The sequence below is a fragment of the Artemia franciscana genome, chromosome 4 (assembly GCF_032884065.1).
Source record: "Artemia franciscana chromosome 4, ASM3288406v1, whole genome shotgun sequence".
NCBI lineage: Eukaryota > Metazoa > Arthropoda > Branchiopoda > Anostraca > Artemiidae > Artemia > Artemia franciscana.
In genome coordinates, this window is record NC_088866.1 from 16,836,789 (window position 1) to 16,857,710 (window position 20,922).

Below are 20,922 nucleotides of genomic sequence, written 5' to 3' on the forward strand. Positions count from 1 at the left end.
TTTTTTTAGTTTTTGCCTTTTTTTAGTTTTTTCAGTTTTTTTTAGTTTTTAGTTTTTTACCTTTTTTTAGTTTTTTTTAGTTTTTTAGCTTTTTTAGTTTTTTTTCTTTTTAGTTTTTTTTGTAGTTTTTACCTTTTTTAGTTTTTTTTTCTTCTTTTGTATTAGTGTGAAATAATTCAGACGTCATATGCGGACAAACACGACGTCACTCGACAGACAGACAGACAGACATAACCCACAAACAACTTATTTTTATATATATTTATTCATATTTTTTTAGTTTTCTTTTTCTCTTTTATTTTTCAGTTTTTTCCTTTTTTTTAGTTTTTTTCTTTTTTAGTTTTTAGTTTTTTTTAGTTTTTTACCTTTTTTTAGTTTTTTTTAGTTTTTTTTTAGTTTTTTAGCTTTTTTAGTTTTTTTATTAGTTTTTATTTTTTTTGTAGTTTTTGCCTTTTTTTATTTTTTTCAGTTTTTTTTTAGTTATTAGATTTTTACCTTTTTTTAGTTTTTTTTAGTTTTTTAGCTTTTTTAGTTTTTTTTTCTTTTTAGTTTTTTTTGTAGTTTTTACCTTTTTTAGTTTTTTTCTTCTTTTGTATTAGTGTGAAATAATTCAGACGTCATATGCGAACAAACATGACGTCACCTGATCCACAGATCCACACACAGACAACTTATTTTTATATATATATATATATATATATATATATATATATTCACAGGTGGGACACAGGGATACAACTACAGTGTCGCGTAACTAATATGGCGCGTAGCGACTTACGCGCGCTGGGGGCATGGGGGGCGCGAAGCGCCCCCACCAACTATGTGTTGGGGTGGCGCGAAGCTCCACCCCATCAGCTATTTCATAATATATACCTCAAGACTGTGAATTATATAAAGATATAATGGTATTTAATGCCAGAACCAGAAATCGAATTAAAAGGTTTTTCAGATGTATTAGTTCCTCGAAGTCCATCTCGAGGATCATCAGAGATGGAAACTGATAAACAGGGATCAGTTCTTGAAATCCTTGTCTATTGGACGCTCATGCCAAAGGTGAAATTGTTTAATTTATTTATGTTTTTCATGATTTTGATAAGAAAATTAAAATTCCATGTTTCATTTTGGAAATTGATACAACTATTTTAAATTTTTGTAAGACACCTAAAGCGATATTGATAAGATCTTGAATTTTTATTTGAAAAAACATCCATGGTAATTAGTATACACTTCAAGAATGAGAATTATATAGAGATATAATGGTATTCAATGCCAGAATCAGAAGTCCAATTAAAAGATTTTCCAGATATGTCACTTCCTCGAAGTCCATCTCGAGGATCATCAGAGATGGAAACTGATAAACAGGGATCAGTTCTTTAAATCCTTGTCTATTGGACGTTCATGCCAAAGGTAAAATCGTTTAATTTAATGATATTTTTTATGATTTAGATAAGAGAATTAAAATTCTATGTTCCATTTTGGAAACTGATACAACTATTTTAAATTTTTGTCAGACACCTAAAATAATATTGATAAGACCTTGAATTTTTATTTGACAAAACATCCATATTTATAATATATGCTTGAATAATGAGAATATATATGAGGGATATATAAATGACGACGGGGACACAGTAATGTTCCATTAGCAATTACCATCAACAAAGCTCAAGGGCAATCATTAGAATGATGAGGTATAGATCTGAATACGGAGTGTTTTTCCCATGGACAATTATATATATATATATATATATATATATATATATATATATATATATATATATATATATATATATATATATATATATATATATATATATATATATATATATATATATATATATATATATATCTATATTCACAGGTGGGACACAGGGACACAACTACAGTGTCGCGTAACTAATATGGCGCGTAGTGACTTACGCGCGGGGGGGGGCATGGGGGTGCGAAGCGCCCCCACTAACTAGGTGTTGGGGTGGCGCGAAACTCCACCCCATCAGCTATTTCATAATATATACCTCAAGACTGTGAATTATATAAAGATATAATGGTATCTAATGCCAGAACCAGAAATCGAATTAAAAGGTTTTTTAGATGTGTCGGTTCCTCGAAGTCCATCTCGAGGATCATCAGAGATAGAAACTGATAAACAGGGATCAGTTTTTGAAATCCTTGTCAATTGGACGCTCATGCCAAAGGTGAAATTGTTTAATTTGTTTATGTTTTTCATCATTTCGATAAGAAAATTAAAATTCTATGTTTCATTGTGGAAATTGATACAACTATTTTAAACTTTTGTAAGACACCTAAAGCGATATTGATAAGATCTTGAATTTTTATTTGAAAAAACATCCATGGTAATTAATATATACTTCAAGAATGAGAATTATATAAAGATATAATGGTATTCAATGCCGGAATCAGAAGTCCAATTAAAAGATTTTTCAGATATGTCACTTCCTCGAACTCCATCTTGGGGGTCATCAGAGATGGAAACTGATAAACAGGGATCAGTTCTTTAAATCCTTGTCTATTGGACGTTCATGCCAAAGGTAAAATCGTTTAATTTACTGATTTTTTTTTATGATTTAGATTAGAAAATTAAAATTCTTTGTTCCATTTTGGAAACTGATACAACTATTTTAAATTTTTGTCAGACACCTAAAATGATATTTATAAGACCTTGAATTTTTATTTGACAAAACATCCATATTTATAATATATGCTTGAATAATGAGAATTATATAAAGATACTAGCTGTTGGGGTGGCGCTTCGCGCCACCCCAACACCTAGTTGGTGGGGGCGCTTCGCGCCCCCCCCCAAGCCCCCCCGCGCGCGTAAGTCGTTACGCGCCATATTAGTTACGCGCCATTGTAGTTGTGTCCCTATGTCCCACCTGTGAATATAGATAGATATATTATATATATGTTTTTAACTACGTAAAACTTGCGAATATACAACATTCTTTGCTGTCCCATTGTCTGTGCATATAAATAGATTGTCAGGTTTACCGACTCTTGAACATGCAACATATAATGGTCCATGGGAAAACAATCCGTATTCAGATCTATACCTCATGATTCTAATGATTACCCTTGAGCTTTGTTGATGGTGATTGCTAATCGAACATTCCCTGTCCCGGTGTCCCGGTCGTCATTTATATCCCCCTGTGCCCCCCGGCGTCCCCGTTGTAGTTGTGTCCCTGTGTCCCGGTCGTCATTTATATTTTTTACTTATGTCCTGGTCATTATGGCTTATGTATGGTCATTTATGTTCCCTGTGTCCCGGTCGTCATTTGTATCCCGGTGTCCCGGTCTGTATATACATTCGTTTTTTAGTTTTGTTTTTCTCCTTTATTTTTTTCCTTTTTTATTTTTTTTCTTTTTTAGTTTATTTAGATTTTTAGATTTTTTAGTTTTTTTATTAGTTTTTAGTTTATTTTTTCTTTTTAGTTTTTTTGTAGTCTTTACCTTCTTTTTAGTTTTTTTAGTTTTTTTTTTTACTTATGTCCTGGTCGTCATTTATACTCCCTGTGTCCCGGTGCTTTGTTGATTGCTAATCGAACATTCCTTTTGTCCCGGTCGCTTTCTCTTTGAGTGTCGTCATACCTGGTTGGTGGGGGCGCTTCGCGCCCCCCCAAGCCCCCCCGCGCGCGTAAGTCGTTACGCGCCATATTAGTTACGCGCCATTGTAGTTGTGTCCCTATGTCCCACCTGTGAATATAGATAGATATATTATATATATGTTTTTAACTACGTAAAACTTGCGAATATACAACATTCTTTGCTGTCCCATTGTCTGTGCATATAAATAGATTGTCAGGTTTACCGACTCTTGAACATGCAACATATAATGGTCCATGGGAAAACAATCCGTATTCAGATCTATACCTCATGATTCTAGTGATTGCCCTTGAGCTTTGTTGATGGTGATTGCTAATCGACCATTCCCTGTCCCGGTCGTCATTTATATCCCCCTGTGCCCCCCGGCGTCCCCGTTGTAGTTGTGTCCCTGTGTCCCGGTCGTCATTTATGTTTTTTACTTATGTCCTGATCATTATGGCTTATGTATGGTCATTTATATTCCCTGTGTCCCGGTCGTCATTTGTATCCCGGTGTCCCGGTCTGTATATACATTCGTTTTTTAGTTTTGTTTTTCTCCTTTATTTTTTTCCTTTTTTCTTTTTTAGTTTATTTAGATTTTTAGATTTTTTAGTTTTTTATTAGTTTTTAGGTTTTTTTTCTTTTTAGTTTTTTTGTAGTTTTTACCTTCTTTTTAGTTTTTTTAGTTTTTTTTTTTTACTTATGTCCTGGTCGTCATTTATACTCCGTGTCCCAGTGCTTTGTTGATTGCTAATCGAACATTCCTTTTGTCCCGGTCGCTTTCTCTTTGAGTGTCGTCATTTATTTTTTTCTTTTTTAGTTCCTACCTTTTTTAGTTTTTTTTTAGTTTTTTATTGGTTTTTACCTTTTTTTTTATAGCTTTTTTAGTTTTTTTTCGTTTTTTCTTTTTACTTTTTTTTTTAGTTTTTATCTTTTTTATTTTTTTTTTATTTTTATTCTTGATTTTATTAGTTTTCTTTTTCTCTTCTATTTTTCAGTTTTTTCCTTTTTTTTAGTTTTTTTTTTAGTTTTTAGTTTTTTTTTAGTTTTTTACCTTTTTTTAGTTTTTTTTAGTTTTTTTAGTTTTTTAGCCTTTTTATTTTTTTTTATTAGTTTTTAGTTTTTTTGTAGTTTTTGCCTTTTTTTAGTTTTTTCAGTTTTTTTTTAGTTTTTAGTTTTTTACCTTTTTTAGCCTAAAATTTTATTAGTTTTCTTTTTCTCTTCTATTTTTCAGTTTTTTCCTTTTTTTTAGTTTTTTTTTTAGTTTTTAGTTTTTTTTAGTTTTTTACCTTTTTTTAGTTTTTTTAGTTTTTTAGCCTTTTTATTTTTTTTTATTAGTTTTTAGTTTTTTTGTAGTTTTTGCCTTTTTTTAGTTTTTTCCATGACGTCACCTGACACATCCATCCACACATCCACAGACAGACAGACAACTTATTTTTATATATATAGATAATGGTATTTAATGCCAGAATCAGAAGTTGAATGAAAAGATTTTTCAGATGTGTCGCTTCCTCGAAGTCGATCTCGAGGATCATCAGAGATGGAAACTGATAAACAGGGATCAGTTCTTGAAATCTTTGTCAATTGGACGTTCATGCCAAAGATGAAATCATTTAATTTATTGATACTTTTTGTGGTTTTGATAACAAAATTAAAACTTTGTGTTCCATTTTTGAAAGTGATACAACTATTTTAAATTTTGTTAGACATCTAAAGCGATATTGATAAGATAAACATGTATAAACATTTATAGTCAACCATATAAACTTTTATTCGTCAAATTATTTAGGAGGTGCAAGTGCCTGAGGGCATGGAGAGGTTTCTTGTGAATATTCATGGTATCTGGATAGTATCATTAAGCTATTATGATATCAGGAATTTGGAGAAAATTCCTACTGAGATGCAGCACTGACTGACGTTGATTTCTTTAGAGAATGTTCCTTTTCAGCTTTAGTTAAGATCAAATTCTCATCTACATTTCCTTTCTTCTAAGCATTGGTGTAAACCGAATTTGTAACGACTGTTTTCGAGTTAAGTTCCTTTTCCAACACTATCCTTTCATCTTGAATCCCTCCGACCACCTTGAAGAGCTAACAACCAGTGGGACTAAGGCTACTTGCTTCGATAACAAGCTGCTTGTTTAATCTGCTTTTCAGGCAAGCTCAGGAGCGTAATGCCGCTTTAACATTTTTTTGCTGAAATTTAACATTTCCTTGTTTCTCAAGCCAATGGATTTTCCTTGTTGTTCAAGCCAAGGGACTGTAAGTTTCCTTTTAAGGGATTTCGGCCAAGGTGATTCCAATGATGTACTTTATGTTTCGATCTGACATCACTTTTTGGGGGGTTTCGGGCTATTTTTTTGTTACTATGGGACGTGCTTGTTAATTACTACCTCAACCACCGCTGCAACTATGATAAGACCCGAAATATCTTCATTGAATCTTTAGCTATTAAACTGGTCTTTGTATTTGCTCTAATGCTGTAATGAATTACACATTACAAGGTTTCCTTTCATTTGCAGGTAAGAAGAATGGATACACGCAGACAATCACAGTTTGGTTCAAAACGAATCGTCTTTCAAATGAGCAGAATACCGTATTCAAAGCTAACTTTGAAAATGGAATCAAACCACCGAATGAAAACCTGATAGTAAGTATCACACTTATTAAACTTTGTTCAAAAGTATTATTTTTAATATAAAGGAAATTTTTCCGTGTTAGTTTGTAAACGAGGAATGGGTTTATGAGAAATTTTTAAAAAATAAAGAAAGTAGGAATAATGATAGATATGTCTATGTAAGGCCGTATTCAGGGAGGTCCTGGTTTTGAACCCCCTCCCCCAAAATTTTTGTTCAACTGGCAAAAACTTAAGTAAAATGCATATAAACAGATATTTGATGCAATTTTAAAAGCATTTTTCGTCACCCCCCCCCCCCACTCTAGAACGATACTGGATATGCCCTTCTGTGAATGGCACATAGATTCCACTTTCTTTAATTGTACCGTTTTTACCAAAAATGGTACAATTGTACCGCGTTGGCAACGCTGGTCATGTATCGTAAACAAACTTGCCATTTCTGGCCTGAATTTGACCATTTAACAATTAAAAAAATTGACGCTTGAAATTTGGTAGCCAATATTTTTTTTATGAGAACTCATGGTCAAAACTGCTTGTATTTGAACCTAAATTATGTCCTTGTCAAACTCTCAGACTAGAGGAGTCCTTGTCAAACTGTTCATTGTGATAAACGAGAAGTTTCATCTGATAAGAGTATCTACTAGAAGAATTGTCTATTTTTCGACCAACTTTTGTGTGATCTAGCGTCTCTTATGCATTTTGGGTATCCAATCATGATCTGATATTTGTGACGGAGGAAAGTGGAATCTACAGATTATTTTTTTAAGGACATCCAGCTAGAAGTACTTGATTCCAAACCAAACTTAATCAAAAGTAAATATAAGTACACTAATTGCGCCTTTTTTGGGTCTCCGCTGATTGTCACCCCTGCTGAAGGAAGGGTTTCCTAAATGGTCGCCATCAAGACATCACAATCAAACCTAATATAAGTCGTTCAAACTTAGAGTGTATCTGTGGCAGATGGTAAAAACCACATTTATGCATTCAGGACATAAAGCAGACTGCTTTCTGGTGAGTTAGTGTTCTACTTTGGCAGTTGAGGCTCTACTCCCGGCCACTCTGTAGGAAATGAAGGAAGGGAGTTGACATTTACTGGAGCGTTGTCGGATCTAACAAAATTGGAGGAAATGAAAGGTAATTTCCTTTTTCTGTCCTGATCTAGTTCAGTTTGTGTATGGGAAGGGGATAGCGAAATTCTTACCATTATGACCCTTACCATAAGTTACTGCTGTATATCAGTAAATCCTCATGAAAGGTCCAAAAAAATGTCCTTTCTGAGTCTTTCAAGGGTCCAAGATCAATATAACTTCCGTGAGAAAGAGGAATCCAGTTTTTACATTTTTATTCAAAAGGCTTGTTGGATCTCAGCCAAAGTTGTTCAGTAGTAGCAGTTGAAATTTTAGTCCCGATTTGTCATAATTCTGCAAGTGGATCTCCTTAATATTTTTCATCTGAATACTTACCAGAAAATGACGCTTGATGAAAAGAGAACATTGATGAGACTCAAGACTAGGCTCATGTTTGTACTATTCTTGGCAGGCGCGTACGCAGGAATTTATTTCGGGGGGGGGGGGGGGCAAAACCTTCGAAACAGCAGATATAAAGTAGCACTTTTTTATAGTAACTAAATAAATGCAAAAAGCACGTATATCGGAAAATACAGATTAACTTTAATCAGTAATATTGTAGCGGATGGGGGAAGGAGACTGAGGCCTCAAAAGTACGTTTTAGACTAAGGTTATGTTCATAGCGATTTAGAACCAGTGATTAATCTATTATATCCCACTGAAAGGGAAATTTTTGGGTTAATAGTACAATATGAGTGCTGTGGAGGTAATTCTTCTATTGCAAAAACGTAGATTTTAATGAAAAATGATAGTTTCCAAAATTGATCCATTAAAAGCTGTACTTTATCCTGAAAACGCCATAGTATCAAGGATAATTCTATTTTGCTGTGGAAAGCAAACTCCTTTTACAAAACAAAATAACAGTACAATCGCTAATTACTTTAAAGAGGGTAAAAAGTTAGACAGAAAATGGGTTAATAATTGGGCAGTGACTTGATCAGATAATTCCAATCCCAAAAAAAGCTTGATACATGTATCTAGATTCTTAAAAAATGTCCTACTTTTGCCAGAAATCCCAAGAAACTATGGGGAAATTAAACATTTCGAAAAATATCGGGGGGGGGGCTGGGCCCGAAGGCCCCCCCTTGCGTACGCGCCAGATCCTTGGATACAATGAATTTGGTCTATGTTAGGAGAAGGACAGGATTTTCAATTATTTCGGCCTCATTACTAGGTGGAATTCAGTCCAACCTGGTCAGCAATTAAAATTGCGATTTCGGGTGTTTCCATTAAATCGTTGCCATTAATTCTCTAATATTAGACAGAATATTTCTCCCAGAAGCAAGTGGCATATGAGCTTATGAGTCGCGTCAAATTTTGTTGCCTTTCTCCTTAAAACCTTCATATCTTGTTTTTTCGTATCCTTAAAATAACCCTTTCACTGATAATCCATAGATTATCAGTGAATTGGCTATGAAGTCAATTTATAGCCGCCTCGTAGGCAAACAAAACAGAAATGATGGATATAGAGTTCCATATAAGATACTTGTGTAAATTTAGGTTATCCTTGCTCTCTCTCGTAAGATGAATTGCGTCCTTCCATAGCAAACACAGTATAAACAACACTATGGAAAATTGCTACCTTTTCCATTAAAGATTTTTGGAACAGATAAGGATTTTGGGACACGCGCCTTCACGCGGGCGCAACGACAAACTGCCAAGTATCAACTGAAGCTATTACGATTTCCGCAAAGGGAAGCTTCGCTTTGTGCGCTGTGATATGTCCTATTTCTGAACCAAATGTTCCATATTGTATAATGTTTATTCTGTGCAAAGCCAGTGACAAATGTGAAGCGGACAAACAGGTTTTTAACCGAGAAACATAGTCGCAAGCGTTGTTCCGCACCTGAAACCCAGGGGCCAGAGTTGTTGCAACGCTTTGCAGCCTTGGCACCGAGAGTCTTGTTTGTACTGCCTGTACTGTAGCAGTCACTCGCTAGATCAAAAGTATTGTGCTTTCAATTCTAACGAATATAATAGTTTATATAAGGATTAGCACTTAACTGATTATTGTATAATATTTTCTTAAGGGTTTATTTCGACCGCAATAGATTAATCAATCCTACAATGTTTATATAAAATGTAGGATTACAAAACGATAGGTTTGGCAACAAATCAAAACCTTAGCTGCTACCCTTTCAAATGTTTAAAAACCAAAATAAACTGTTTTTGTGAATGATGATGGTAACTTGAAAACGATAAAAGCATAGAAATACTACTACATTGGTATTGTTGTTGGGTTTTCTCTATTTGATATTCATCTGAGGAATTTTCAAGCCTAAAAATCTTGTTGGTTCACCTGCAATGCTCAACTGAGGTTCAGCGTTCGGTTTTTAACAAATACCCAGCATAAGATAAAATAGCCGTAAAATCAAAAACTTCCCGAAAGTATATTTTTGGGGAAAAATGTGCCGAAAGTGCAACTTCTCAAAAATTTTGCCTAAAAACATACATATCTAAATAATCCGATGCGTAACCCCCTATAAGAATAGCTGAAATGACGTAAATATTTTTCGTCTGGCAACACTGTTGAGGGTTGTTCTCTAAAAGTTCTAGTGTGAGATTTACATCACCATATTGTCTTTTGCTTTGCACCAAATATATTCAGTGGCACAGCCGCAATGCCTTGTCGGATGGGAAGGGGCTTACCAAATGTATTTTGCTATTTGTTTGGTTTTGGATTATTATGTGCTCAGGGTAGTCGTTTTCTAGAAATCAATTGAAAAAGGTGAATTTTATTTTTATTCTTTCTTATAGTATGTTTGCCCTGTTGTAAAATACGATCGCCATGGATACAAACCGCGTGAGAGGATTTTAGCGCTGACTGACTCCGCCCTTTATCTCTTAGACGCTAAAGATGCTAAAACCAAGCACCGTTTGAATTTTAAGCAGTTGGTTCGAGTTCGAATTACAAAGATGAAAGATGGCCTTGTCCTTGTAAATATCCCTGAAGAGCTGAAAAAAGATAAAGTAAGTGGCTGCGTATTAGATTAAAACTAATTATTTTTTTTAAACATTTTATTTTTTCTTTAAGAGCATCAGCACTGCAAAAAATATTTTGAGTAATCGCTAATTTTTATGTGATAAATAATAAAATTGAATTAATAAATGCAAATTTTATATAGTTATAATTTTTTTATATTTATTTATAAAACCAAATTAATTTAATACATTAGAATAAATGTATTTAATCTATATATATTTAGAAGACTTAAACAATTTTATTAATAAATAAAAATATAATAATTAAATTAAGAAAAGTGATCAATAAGGTTTATGTGCACATAATTGATTTAGACTCTCAGGTGTCAAATGGATTAAGTCTTCCTTTTCCATTTTTGTATGTTTTATTGCAAAGGTGCTTGGTTGATTTTTACGTTGTACATCGTAACTTTGTACTTTGACAAAGATTCTTGGGATAGTTTTTGAAAAAAAATAGCTACATATTTTTTTTTTTTTACAACTTCGTTGTCTCTTCAACCAATTGCTATAGTAAATAAGCAATATCACGATCAAATGGTATCATTATGCCCTGCATTGTAGAAAACCAATAAACTGCACCAGTCATTTGCTTGCGTAATTTTATTTTTGGTAATTTGTTCCTTTCAATAAAAAAAAATTCACTTTGCAGTTATTTGGAAAACATGTAACCTTGTTCTGTTTTTGTCTTTCTTTTTACGGATAGGAAGTCCAAAAACTAATTATCTGATATATTGTAAAGTTTAAAATCCATGTAACAAATGGTAAATTGTATGAATTTCCCAAAGCTATTGAAATATTTAGCTGAGAATAATTTGTTCGGGTTTGGAGGGTAATTTGGCAGGAGGCCTGGTGGAAATATCTGTTTTCGTCTCTTTGCTTCGTTTTTTCAACTGCCTGAAAATCATCCTAGTTGTCTTGATTGTCTTAATTTGTTATATATGTATTTATATCAGTTATATATGTATTATATCAAACACATTTTTTTTTTATATAAAAGGTCATGTATAGCCAGTTATGTTATATATATATATATATATATATATATATATATATATATATATATATATATATATATATATATATATATATATATATATATATATATATATATATATATCTTCTATCTATCTATATATATAAAAATAAGTTGTCTGTGTGTGTGTGGGTCTGTCGATTAACGTCATGTTTGTGTGTCGACTGACGTCATGTTTTCGACTGACGAAATTCCAGACCGGGACATCTAGACACAAATGACGACCGGGACACCGGCACATCTATCTATCTATATATAAAAAACTAATAAAAAAACTAAAAAACTTAAAAAACTAAAAAACTAAAAAATAAAAAATAATAAAAAAAAATAAAAAAAGGAAAAAAATGAAAAATAAAGGAGAAAAACAAAACTAAAAAAAATAAAAATAAAAAAAACTAAAAGAAAAAAGAAAGAAAAAAACTAAAAAAAAACTAAAAAACGTAAAAACCAAAAAAAAACTAAAAAGAAAAAAAGGGAAAAATACAAAAATTTATTTCATCATATACCATTTCAAAAACGAATGTATATACAGACCGGGACACCGGGATACAAATGACGACCGGGACACAGGGAATATAAATGACGACCGGAACACAAGGACACAACTACAACGGGGACACCGGGGGGCACAGGGGGATATATAAATGACGACGGGGACACAGGGAATGTTCGATTAGCAATCACCATCAACAAAGCTCAAGGGCAATCATTAGAATCATGAGGTATAACTAAAAAAACTAAAAAAGGTAAAAAAAACTAAAACCTAAAAAAAGACCAATTCAAAAACGAATGTATATACAGACTGGGACACCGGGACACAAATGACGACCGGGACACAAGGAATCTAAATGACGCCCGGGACCCTCAAAGAAAAATCACAGACTGGGACACCGGGACACAAATGACGACCGGGACACAGGGAATATAAATGACGACCGGAACACAAGGACACAACTACAACGGGGACACCGGGGGGCACAGGGGGATATATAAATGACGACGGGGACACAGGGAATGTTCGATTTGCAATCACCATCAACAAAGCTCAAGGGCAATCATTAGAATCATGAGGTATAACTAAAAAAACTAAAAAAGGTAAAAAAACTAAAACCTAAAAAAAGACCAATTCAAAAACGAATGTATATACAGACTGGGACACCGGGACACAAATGACGACCGGGACACAAGGAATCTAAATGACGCCCGGGACCCTCAAAGAAAAATCACAGACTGGGACACCGGGACACAAATGACGACCGGGACACAGGGAATATAAATGACGACCGGGACACAGGGACACAACTACAACGGGGACGCCGGGGGGCACAGGGGGATGTATAAATGACGACGGCGACACAGGGAATCATCGATTAGCAATCACCATCAATAAAGCTCAAGGGCAATCATTAGAATCATGAGGTATAGATCTGAATACGGATTGTTTTCCCATGGACCATTATATGTTGCATGTTCAAGAGTCGGTAAACCTGACAATCTATTTATATGCACAGACAATGGGACAGCAAATAATGTTGTATATTCGCAAGTTTTACGTAGTTAAAAATATATATATATATATATATATATATATATATATATATATATATATATATATATATATATATATATCTATATTCACAGGTGGGACATAGGGACACAACTACAATGGCGCGTAACTAATATGGCGTGTAACGACTTACGCGCGCGGGGGGTTTTGGGGGGGGGGGGGTTGCGAAGCGCCCCCACCAACTAGGTGTTGGGGTGGCTGTTGGCCACCCCAACAGCTAGTATATATATATATATATATATATATATATATATATATATATATATATATATATATATATATATATATATATATATATATATATATATATATATATATATATATATATATATATATTATGAAAAGAGAAATCACCAATGCAACAGCCGTGTGCCACAGCAACACGTGGAGGGTCAGCTAGGCACTCCAACGCGGCAGGCTTCTATATATGGATCTTCATTGTCGCTTGTGTCGCATTCTAACTGTTCTGACATTCTGTTCTAACATTCTGACAGCATTGTCGCTTCGAACTACTATCACCCCCTAAACTCCCCCTACATCTTACCATGCCTTTGTTAAATAAAATCTCTTCCTGGGCTGCTAGCTTCCACTCCAACCCCGATAAAGTTTCGGCGATATGTACTTCATAACTACAAATGACAAGCCGGGCCAAAAGTCCTCGTTCAACATTTTATAAAAGCTCCAAGTGATGAAATAGCTATAAGTAAAGACATTAGAGTTTATAAGGACGTTATCCAAGAATTTGATACTGCATAAGCCTCTTAAAAAAAAAAAAGAAAAAAAAAAAAAAAAGGTTTTGTGTTATGTTTTTCCTAATAATAAAAAACAAGCCAATACAAAAGTTAGAGGTCTGATAACAAAAACCTAAATTTAAAGGGGCATTAATTCTAATTTAGAGTGATTTAAATCAAACAGTTCGTGGTAACGAACTGTAGTAAGGAGTGACCCGGCTCAATAGTAACCAAAACTCTAAAGAATTGAATTTTGATATCAATAGCTACATGAAAAGAATCGAATTTTAATGCTGATTTTAAATATGTAAGTTTCATTAAGTTTAAACCATCTTACCCATCAAAAGTTACGAGCCCGAGAAAATTTGCATTATTTAAGAAAATATGGCGAAACACCCCCTAAAAGTCGTAGAAACTTAACGAAAATGACACCATCAAATTCAGCGTATCAGAGAACCCTACTGTAGAAGTTTCAAGCTCCTATCTACAAAAATGTGGAATTTTGTATTTTTTGCCAGAAGACAAATCACGGGTGCGTGTTTATTTGTTTTTTTTTTCCCAGGGGTCATCGTATCGACCAAGTGGTCCAAGAATGTTGCAAGAGGACTCATTCTAACGGAAATGAAAAGTTTTCGTATATTTTTTACTAATAAAAACGTTCGTTAAAAATTAAAAGTTCTAGTTGCCTTTTTAAGTAACCGAAAAATTGGAGGGCAACTAGGCCTCCTTCTCCACCCCTTATTTCTCATAATCTTCTGATCAAAACTAGGAGAAAGCCATTTAGCCAAAAAAAGAATTAATATACAAATTTCATTTTGATAATTTATGTGCGGAGAGCCAAAACCAAACATGCATTAATTCAAAAACGTTCAGAAATTAAATAAAAAAAAAATAATTTTTTTAGCTGAAAGTAAGGAGCGACATTAAAACTTAAAACGAACAGTAATTACTCCGTATATGAAATGGGTTGTCCCCTCCGCAATCCCTCGCTCTTTGCGCTAAAGTTTGACTCTTTGCCACAATTCTACTTTTTAAAACAATTAAAAGCTTTAGCGTAAAGAGCGAGGGATTGCGGAGGGGACAACCCATTTCATATACGGAGTAATTTCTTTCCGTTTTAAGTTTTAATGTCGCTCCTTACTTTCAGCTAAAAAAAAAAAAATTTTTTTATTTAATTTCTGATGTCTAAAAGGCTTAATGATAAAAACGGAGCACAGATAAATGTGATTAGAAAACTAGTGAGAGTGAGAATCGCAACAGCTAAAGAAAAAAACACGGTACAAACGACAGCAAGAATCACATTGAATTGTAAACGAAATTTTGAACAGTGATCTGTAGCTAAAACTGGAAAAAACGTGTTTGTTATCTAAATGAGATGAAATTAAACAAAATTAGAGATGAATTGAAAAGAATGAAATCGAATGAGATGATGTATGAATCTAAACTGCTAAAGAAAAAGGCGTGGAAAATCTTTCTGAGGTAAAGATGAACAAAAATCGCCAATGAAATCTACGGTCGGAAAACCAGGAACAGCGATGACTGGCCATAAGAACGATCTAAATAGGATTTTAAGAAAAGAATTCATATTTTTGGCACAGAGTGGCTGCATCGAACCTGTGGTAACGCCATGACATCAAGAAAAGGTTCAAACTATCTGCGGTTAGAAGACAAGCGACAATGAGAATCCATATATAGAAGCCTACCGTATGCCGAGTGCCCTTGCCACCGGGCTCCTGGTACTATATTATATATATATATATATATATATATATATATATATATATATATATATATATATATATATATACTAGCTGTTGGGGTGGCGCTTCGCGCCACCCCAACACCTAGTTGGTGGGGGCGCTTCGCGCCCCCCCCAAGCCCCCCCTCGCGCGTAAGTCGTTACGCGCCATAATAGTTACGCGCCATTGTAGTTGTGTCCCTATGTCCCACCTGTGAATATAGATATATATATATATATATATATATATATATATATATATATATATATATATATATATATATAAATATATATATATATGGTTTTAACTACGTAAAACTTGCGAATATACAACATTCTTTGCTGTCCCATTGTCTTTGCATATAAATAGATTGTCAGGTTTACCGACTCTTGAACATGCAACATATAATGGTCCATGGGAAAACAATCTGTATTCAGATCTATACCTCATGATTCTAATGATTGCCCTTGAGCTTTGTTGATGGTGATTGCTAATCGACCATTCCCTGCCCCGGTGTCCCGGTCGTCATTTATATCCCCCTGTTTCCCCCGGTGTCCCCGTTGTAGTTGTGTCCCTGTGTCCCGGTCGTCATTTATATTCCCTGTGTCCGGTCGTCATTTGTATCCCGGTCTGTATATACATTCGTTTTTTAGTTTTGTTTTTCTCCTTAATTTTTTTTCCTTTTTTTTCTTTTTTAGTTTATTTAGATTTTTAGATTTTTTAGTTTTTTTATTAGTTTTTAGTTTTTTTTCTTTTTAGTTTTTTTGTAGTTTTACCTTCTCTTTAGTTTTGTTAGTTTTTTTTTTTACTTATGTCCTGGTCGTCATTTATACTCCCTGTGTCCCGGTGCTTTGTTGATTGCTAATCGAACATTCCTTTTGTCCTGGTCGCTTTCTCTTTTAGTGTCGTCATTTATTTTTTTTCTTTTTTAGTTCTTTTAGTTTTTACCTTTTTTAGTTTTTTTTAGTTTTTTAGATGAAAATTTTTTTTAGTTTTTTTCTTTTTTTCTTTTTAGTTTTTTATTGGTTTTTACCTTTATTTTAGCTTATTTTTCAGTTTTTTCCTTTTTTTTAGTTTTTTTTTATTTTTTATTTTTTTTAGTTTTTTACCTTTTTTTTAGTTTTTTTAGTTTTTTTAGTTTTTTAGCTTTTTTACTTTTTTTATTAGTTTTTAGTTTTTTTTGTAGTTTTTGCCTTTTTTTTAGTTTTTTCAGTTTTTTTTTAGTTTTTTATTGGTTTTTACCTTTATTTTAGCTTATTTTTCAGTTTTTTCCTTTTTTTAGTTTTTTTTAGTTTTTAGTTTTTTTAGTTTTTTACCTTTTTTTTAGTTTTTTTAGTTTTTTTTAGTTTTTAGCTTTTTTATTTTTTTTATTAGTTTTTAGTTTTTTTGTAGTTTTTGCCTTTTTTTAGTTTTTTTTAGTTTTTTAGCTTTTTTATTAGTTTTTAGTTTTTTTGTAGTTTTTGCCTTTTTTTAGTTTTTTAGTTTTTTAGCTTTTTTATTTTTTTTATTAGTTTTTAGTTTTTTTTTGTAGTTAGTTTTTTTAGTTTTTTACCTTTTTTAGTTTTTTTAGTTTTTTAGTTTTTTAGCTTTTTATTTTTTTTATTAGTTTTAGTTTTTTTGTAGTTTTTGCCTTTTTTTAGTTTTTTTAGTTTTTTAGCTTTTTTATTAGTTTTTAGTTTTTTTGTAGTTTTTGCCTTTTTTTAGTTTTTTTAGTTTTTTAGCTTTTTTATTTTTTTTATTAGTTTTTAGTTTTTTTTGTAGTTTTTGCCTTTTTTTAGTTTTTTCAGTTTTGACGTCACCTGATCCAGTTTTTTCAGGTGACGTCACCTGATCCAAATAGATTGTCAGGTTTACCGACTCTTGAACATGCAACATATAATGGTCCATGGGAAAACAATCTGTATTCAGATCTATACCTCATGATTCTAATGATTGCCCTTGAGCTTTGTTGATGGTGATTGCTAATCGACCATTCCCTGTCCCGGTGTCCCGGTCGTCATTTATATCCCCCTGTTTCCCCCGGTGTCCCCGTTGTAGTTGTGTCCCTGTGTCCCGGTCGTCATTTATATTCCCTGTGTCCCGGTCGTCATTTGTATCCCGGTGTCCCGGTCTGTATATACATTCGTTTTTTAGTTTTGTTTTTCTCCTTTATTTTTTTCCTTTTTTTTTTCTTTTTTAGTTTATTTAGATTTTTAGATTTTTTTAGTTTTTTTATTAGTTTTTAGTTTTTTTTCTTTTTAGTTTTTTTGTAGTTTTTACCTTCTTTTTAGTTTTGTTAGTTTTTTTTTTTACTTATGTCCTGGTCGTCATTTATACTCCCTGTGTCCCGGTGCTTTGTTGATTGCTAATCGAACATTCCTTTTGTCCTGGTCGCTTTCTCTTTGAGTGTCGTCATTTATTTTTTTCTTTTTTAGTTCTTTTAGTTTTTACCTTTTTTAGTTTTTTTTAGTTTTTTAGATGAAAATTTTTTTTAGTTTTTTCCTTTTTTTCTTTTTAGTTTTTTATTGGTTTTTACCTTTATTTTAGCTTATTTTTCAGTTTTTTCCTTTTTTTTAGTTTTTTTTATTTTTTATTTTTTTTAGTTTTTTACCTTTTTTTAGTTTTTTTAGTTTTTTTAGTTTTTAGCTTTTTACTTTTTTTATTAGTTTTTAGTTTTTTTTGTAGTTTTTGCCTTTTTTTAGTTTTTTCAGTTTTTTTTTAGTTTTTTATTGGTTTTTACCTTTATTTTAGCTTATTTTTCAGTTTTTTCCATTTTTTTAGTTTTTTTTAGTTTTTAGTTTTTTTAGTTTTTTACCTTTTTTTAGTTTTTTTAGTTTTTTTAGTTTTTTAGCTTTTTTTTTTATTAGTTTTTAGTTTTTTTTGTAGTTTTTGCCTTTTTTAGTTTTTTTAGTTTTTTAGCTTTTTTATTAGTTTTTAGTTTTTTTTGTAGTTTTTGCCTTTTTTTAGTTTTTTAGTTTTTTAGCTTTTTTATTTTTTTTATTGGTTTTTAGTTTTTTTTGTAGTTAGTTTTTTTAGTTTTTTACCTTTTTTTAGTTTTTTTAGTTTTTTTAGTTTTTTAGCTTTTTTATTTTTTTTATTAGTTTTTAGTTTTTTTTTGTAGTTTTTGCCTTTTTTTAGTTTTTTAGCTTTTTTATTAGTTTTTAGTTTTTTTTGTAGTTTTTGCCTTTTTTTAGTTTTTTTAGTTTTTTAGCTTTTTTATTTTTTTTATTAGCTTTTAGTTTTTTTTGTAGTTTTTGCCTTTTTTAGTTTTTTCAGTTTTGACGTCACCTGATCCAGTTTTTTCAGGTGACGTCACCTGATCCACGATCCACAGATCCACAGATCCACAGACAACTTATTTTTATATATATAGATATATATATATATATATATATATATATATATATATATATATATATATATATATATATATATATATATATATATATAGAATTTTTAATTGCTAACATATTTTTTTTCTAGGGTGATCTCATTCTATCTTGTGACTTTGTATTTGAAGCACTGACCTACCTAATTGACATTTCAAAGAACCCTGAACTGCTTGCAATCGAAGACACGTCAAGGTATGGCTTCATCTTATTCACTTCCGACTGTAATATATAGCTTCTAATTACTAAGACTTTCTTCATTGTTTTGAACTCGGACTAGTTTCTGGACTTATCAGTGACCTGGGTTTCTGGATCTCAACATGCTGGTTTTTAGCCCATGATTTGGTATTTCTGTGAATGGACGGGGGGGGGATGTTCTGTGTGGGGCAATGCACATAGGAAGCTCCCAGGCATCTCCATCACCAGAACCCACCTCTTCCCTTCCCAATATTCAAAATATATTTTTGAATACTATCTTTATTGCGCCTGAAAAATTTGTTCACAACGTACGTCTGCATTACCTCCACCCAAAGGAAAATTCCTAGCTTAGATCTAGTATTTGCACCCTATTTGACTGAATATCTATATTTTGAATTTTGTGATGCATGTGACGCTTTTGTGCTTTGCCTTCAAATAACAACACTAACTCCTGGCTGGTGTTGTTTGTATTTTTGTCAAACTTCTACTTATAAACCAGTTTGTAGACTCTACATTTCTTTCCTGTAGAAAATAAATTCTTTTGTTGATAAATAGTTCAGATAATCAAACAAAGTAATTGCATGTTTCTTCAGACAAATAAATATATTCAGCTGTCTCATCTTTCCTCGGTTTTCCTTTAGACTAGAGCAGGCTTATAACCTACAGTAGCTATAAGTCAACATAAGCATTCCAAAAAATGAACTTGAATTAAATAATAGGTGGAGCTACGAATATATGTCAAACAGTTCGGGATAACGAACTGTAAATAAGGAGCGACCCGGCTCCGTAGTAACCGAAACTCTAAAAAATAAAATTTTGATACCAATAGACATATCAAAAGAATCGAACTTTTATGCTGATTTCAAATATATAAGTTTCATTGAGTTTAATCTTGCCCATCAAAGGGCCTGATAAAATTTGCCTTATTTTTAAAAAAGGGGTAAACACCCCCTAAAAGTCACAGGATTTTAATGAAATCACACCATTAGATTCAGTGGATCAGAGGTTTCAAAGAGGTATCGGAGGTTTTAGAGTATCAGCGTAGAGGTTTCAAGCTTCAATCTGCAAAATTGTGGAATTTTGCATTTTTACCAGAAGAAAGGTCATGGATGCGTGTTTATTCGTTTTCCCCCAGGGGTGATCGCGTTGACCTAATGGTCCTAGAATGTTGTGAGAGGCTCATTCAAACGGAAATTAGAAGTTCAAGTGCGCTTTTTCAGTTATCAAAAAGATTGGAGGGCAACTAGGCCCCTTCCCCACCCCTTTTTCCCCAAACTCGTCCAATTAAAATTTTGAGAAACTCATTTTGTTCATCATAGTTAAAATGCCCAATAACTATAACTTTGGACATAACATTACCCCACCCACGGCCCCAGGGCATCAGATTCAGTTGATCCGAGGTTCGAAAGAGGTATCGGAGGTTTTAGAGTATCAGCGTAGAGGTTTCAAGCTTCAATCTGCAAAATTGTGGAATTTTGTATTTTTGTCAGAAGAAAGGTCACGAATGCGTGTTTATTTGTTTTTCCCCAGGGGTGATCGCGTTGACCTAATGGTCCTAGAATGTTGTGAGAAGCTCATTCGAACGGAAATTAGAAGTTCAAGTGCGCTTTTTAAGTTATCAAAAAGATTGGAGAGCAACTAGGCCCCTTCCCCAACCCTTTTCCCCAAACTCGTCCAATTAAAATTTTGAGAAAGTCATTTTGTTCATCATAGTTAAAATGCCCAATAACTATAACTTTGGATATAACATTACCCCCCCCCCCCACAGCCCCAGGGGAATGGTCTTTGAGTTATAAAAATTGCCCATTGTTTACGCATAGAAATAAGTTTGGATATAACATTATCCCCCCCCACAGGCCCAGAGGAATGGTCTTTAAGTTATAAAAATTGCCCATTGTTTACGACTAGCAATTGCTATTAGTAGTATTCCTTCCGAGTAT

General features: G+C 32.7%; 1 protein-coding gene and 1 long non-coding RNA gene across 4 annotated transcripts in view; one reads left to right on the forward strand and one right to left on the reverse strand.

Annotated features, from left to right (window-relative positions):
- Nucleotides 1-20,922, forward strand: part of LOC136026062 (unconventional myosin IC-like) — a 137,024-nt gene that overhangs the window by 110,590 nt on the left and 5,512 nt on the right. For all 3 annotated transcript variants that reach the window (XM_065702248.1, XM_065702249.1, XM_065702250.1), the window contains exons 17-19: nucleotides 6,122-6,249; nucleotides 10,122-10,334; nucleotides 18,879-18,979. In XM_065702248.1, coding sequence (XP_065558320.1) covers nucleotides 6,122-6,249; nucleotides 10,122-10,334; nucleotides 18,879-18,979 — 442 coding nt within the window. The remainder of the gene's footprint in view (nucleotides 1-6,121; nucleotides 6,250-10,121; nucleotides 10,335-18,878; nucleotides 18,980-20,922) is intronic.
- LOC136026074 (uncharacterized) lies at nucleotides 2,841-5,046 on the reverse strand. The gene is made up of 2 exons (XR_010617199.1): nucleotides 4,267-5,046; nucleotides 2,841-3,468 (listed from the first exon to the last, which is right to left on the reverse strand). It is a non-coding gene; the product is annotated as an uncharacterized LOC136026074 (long non-coding RNA).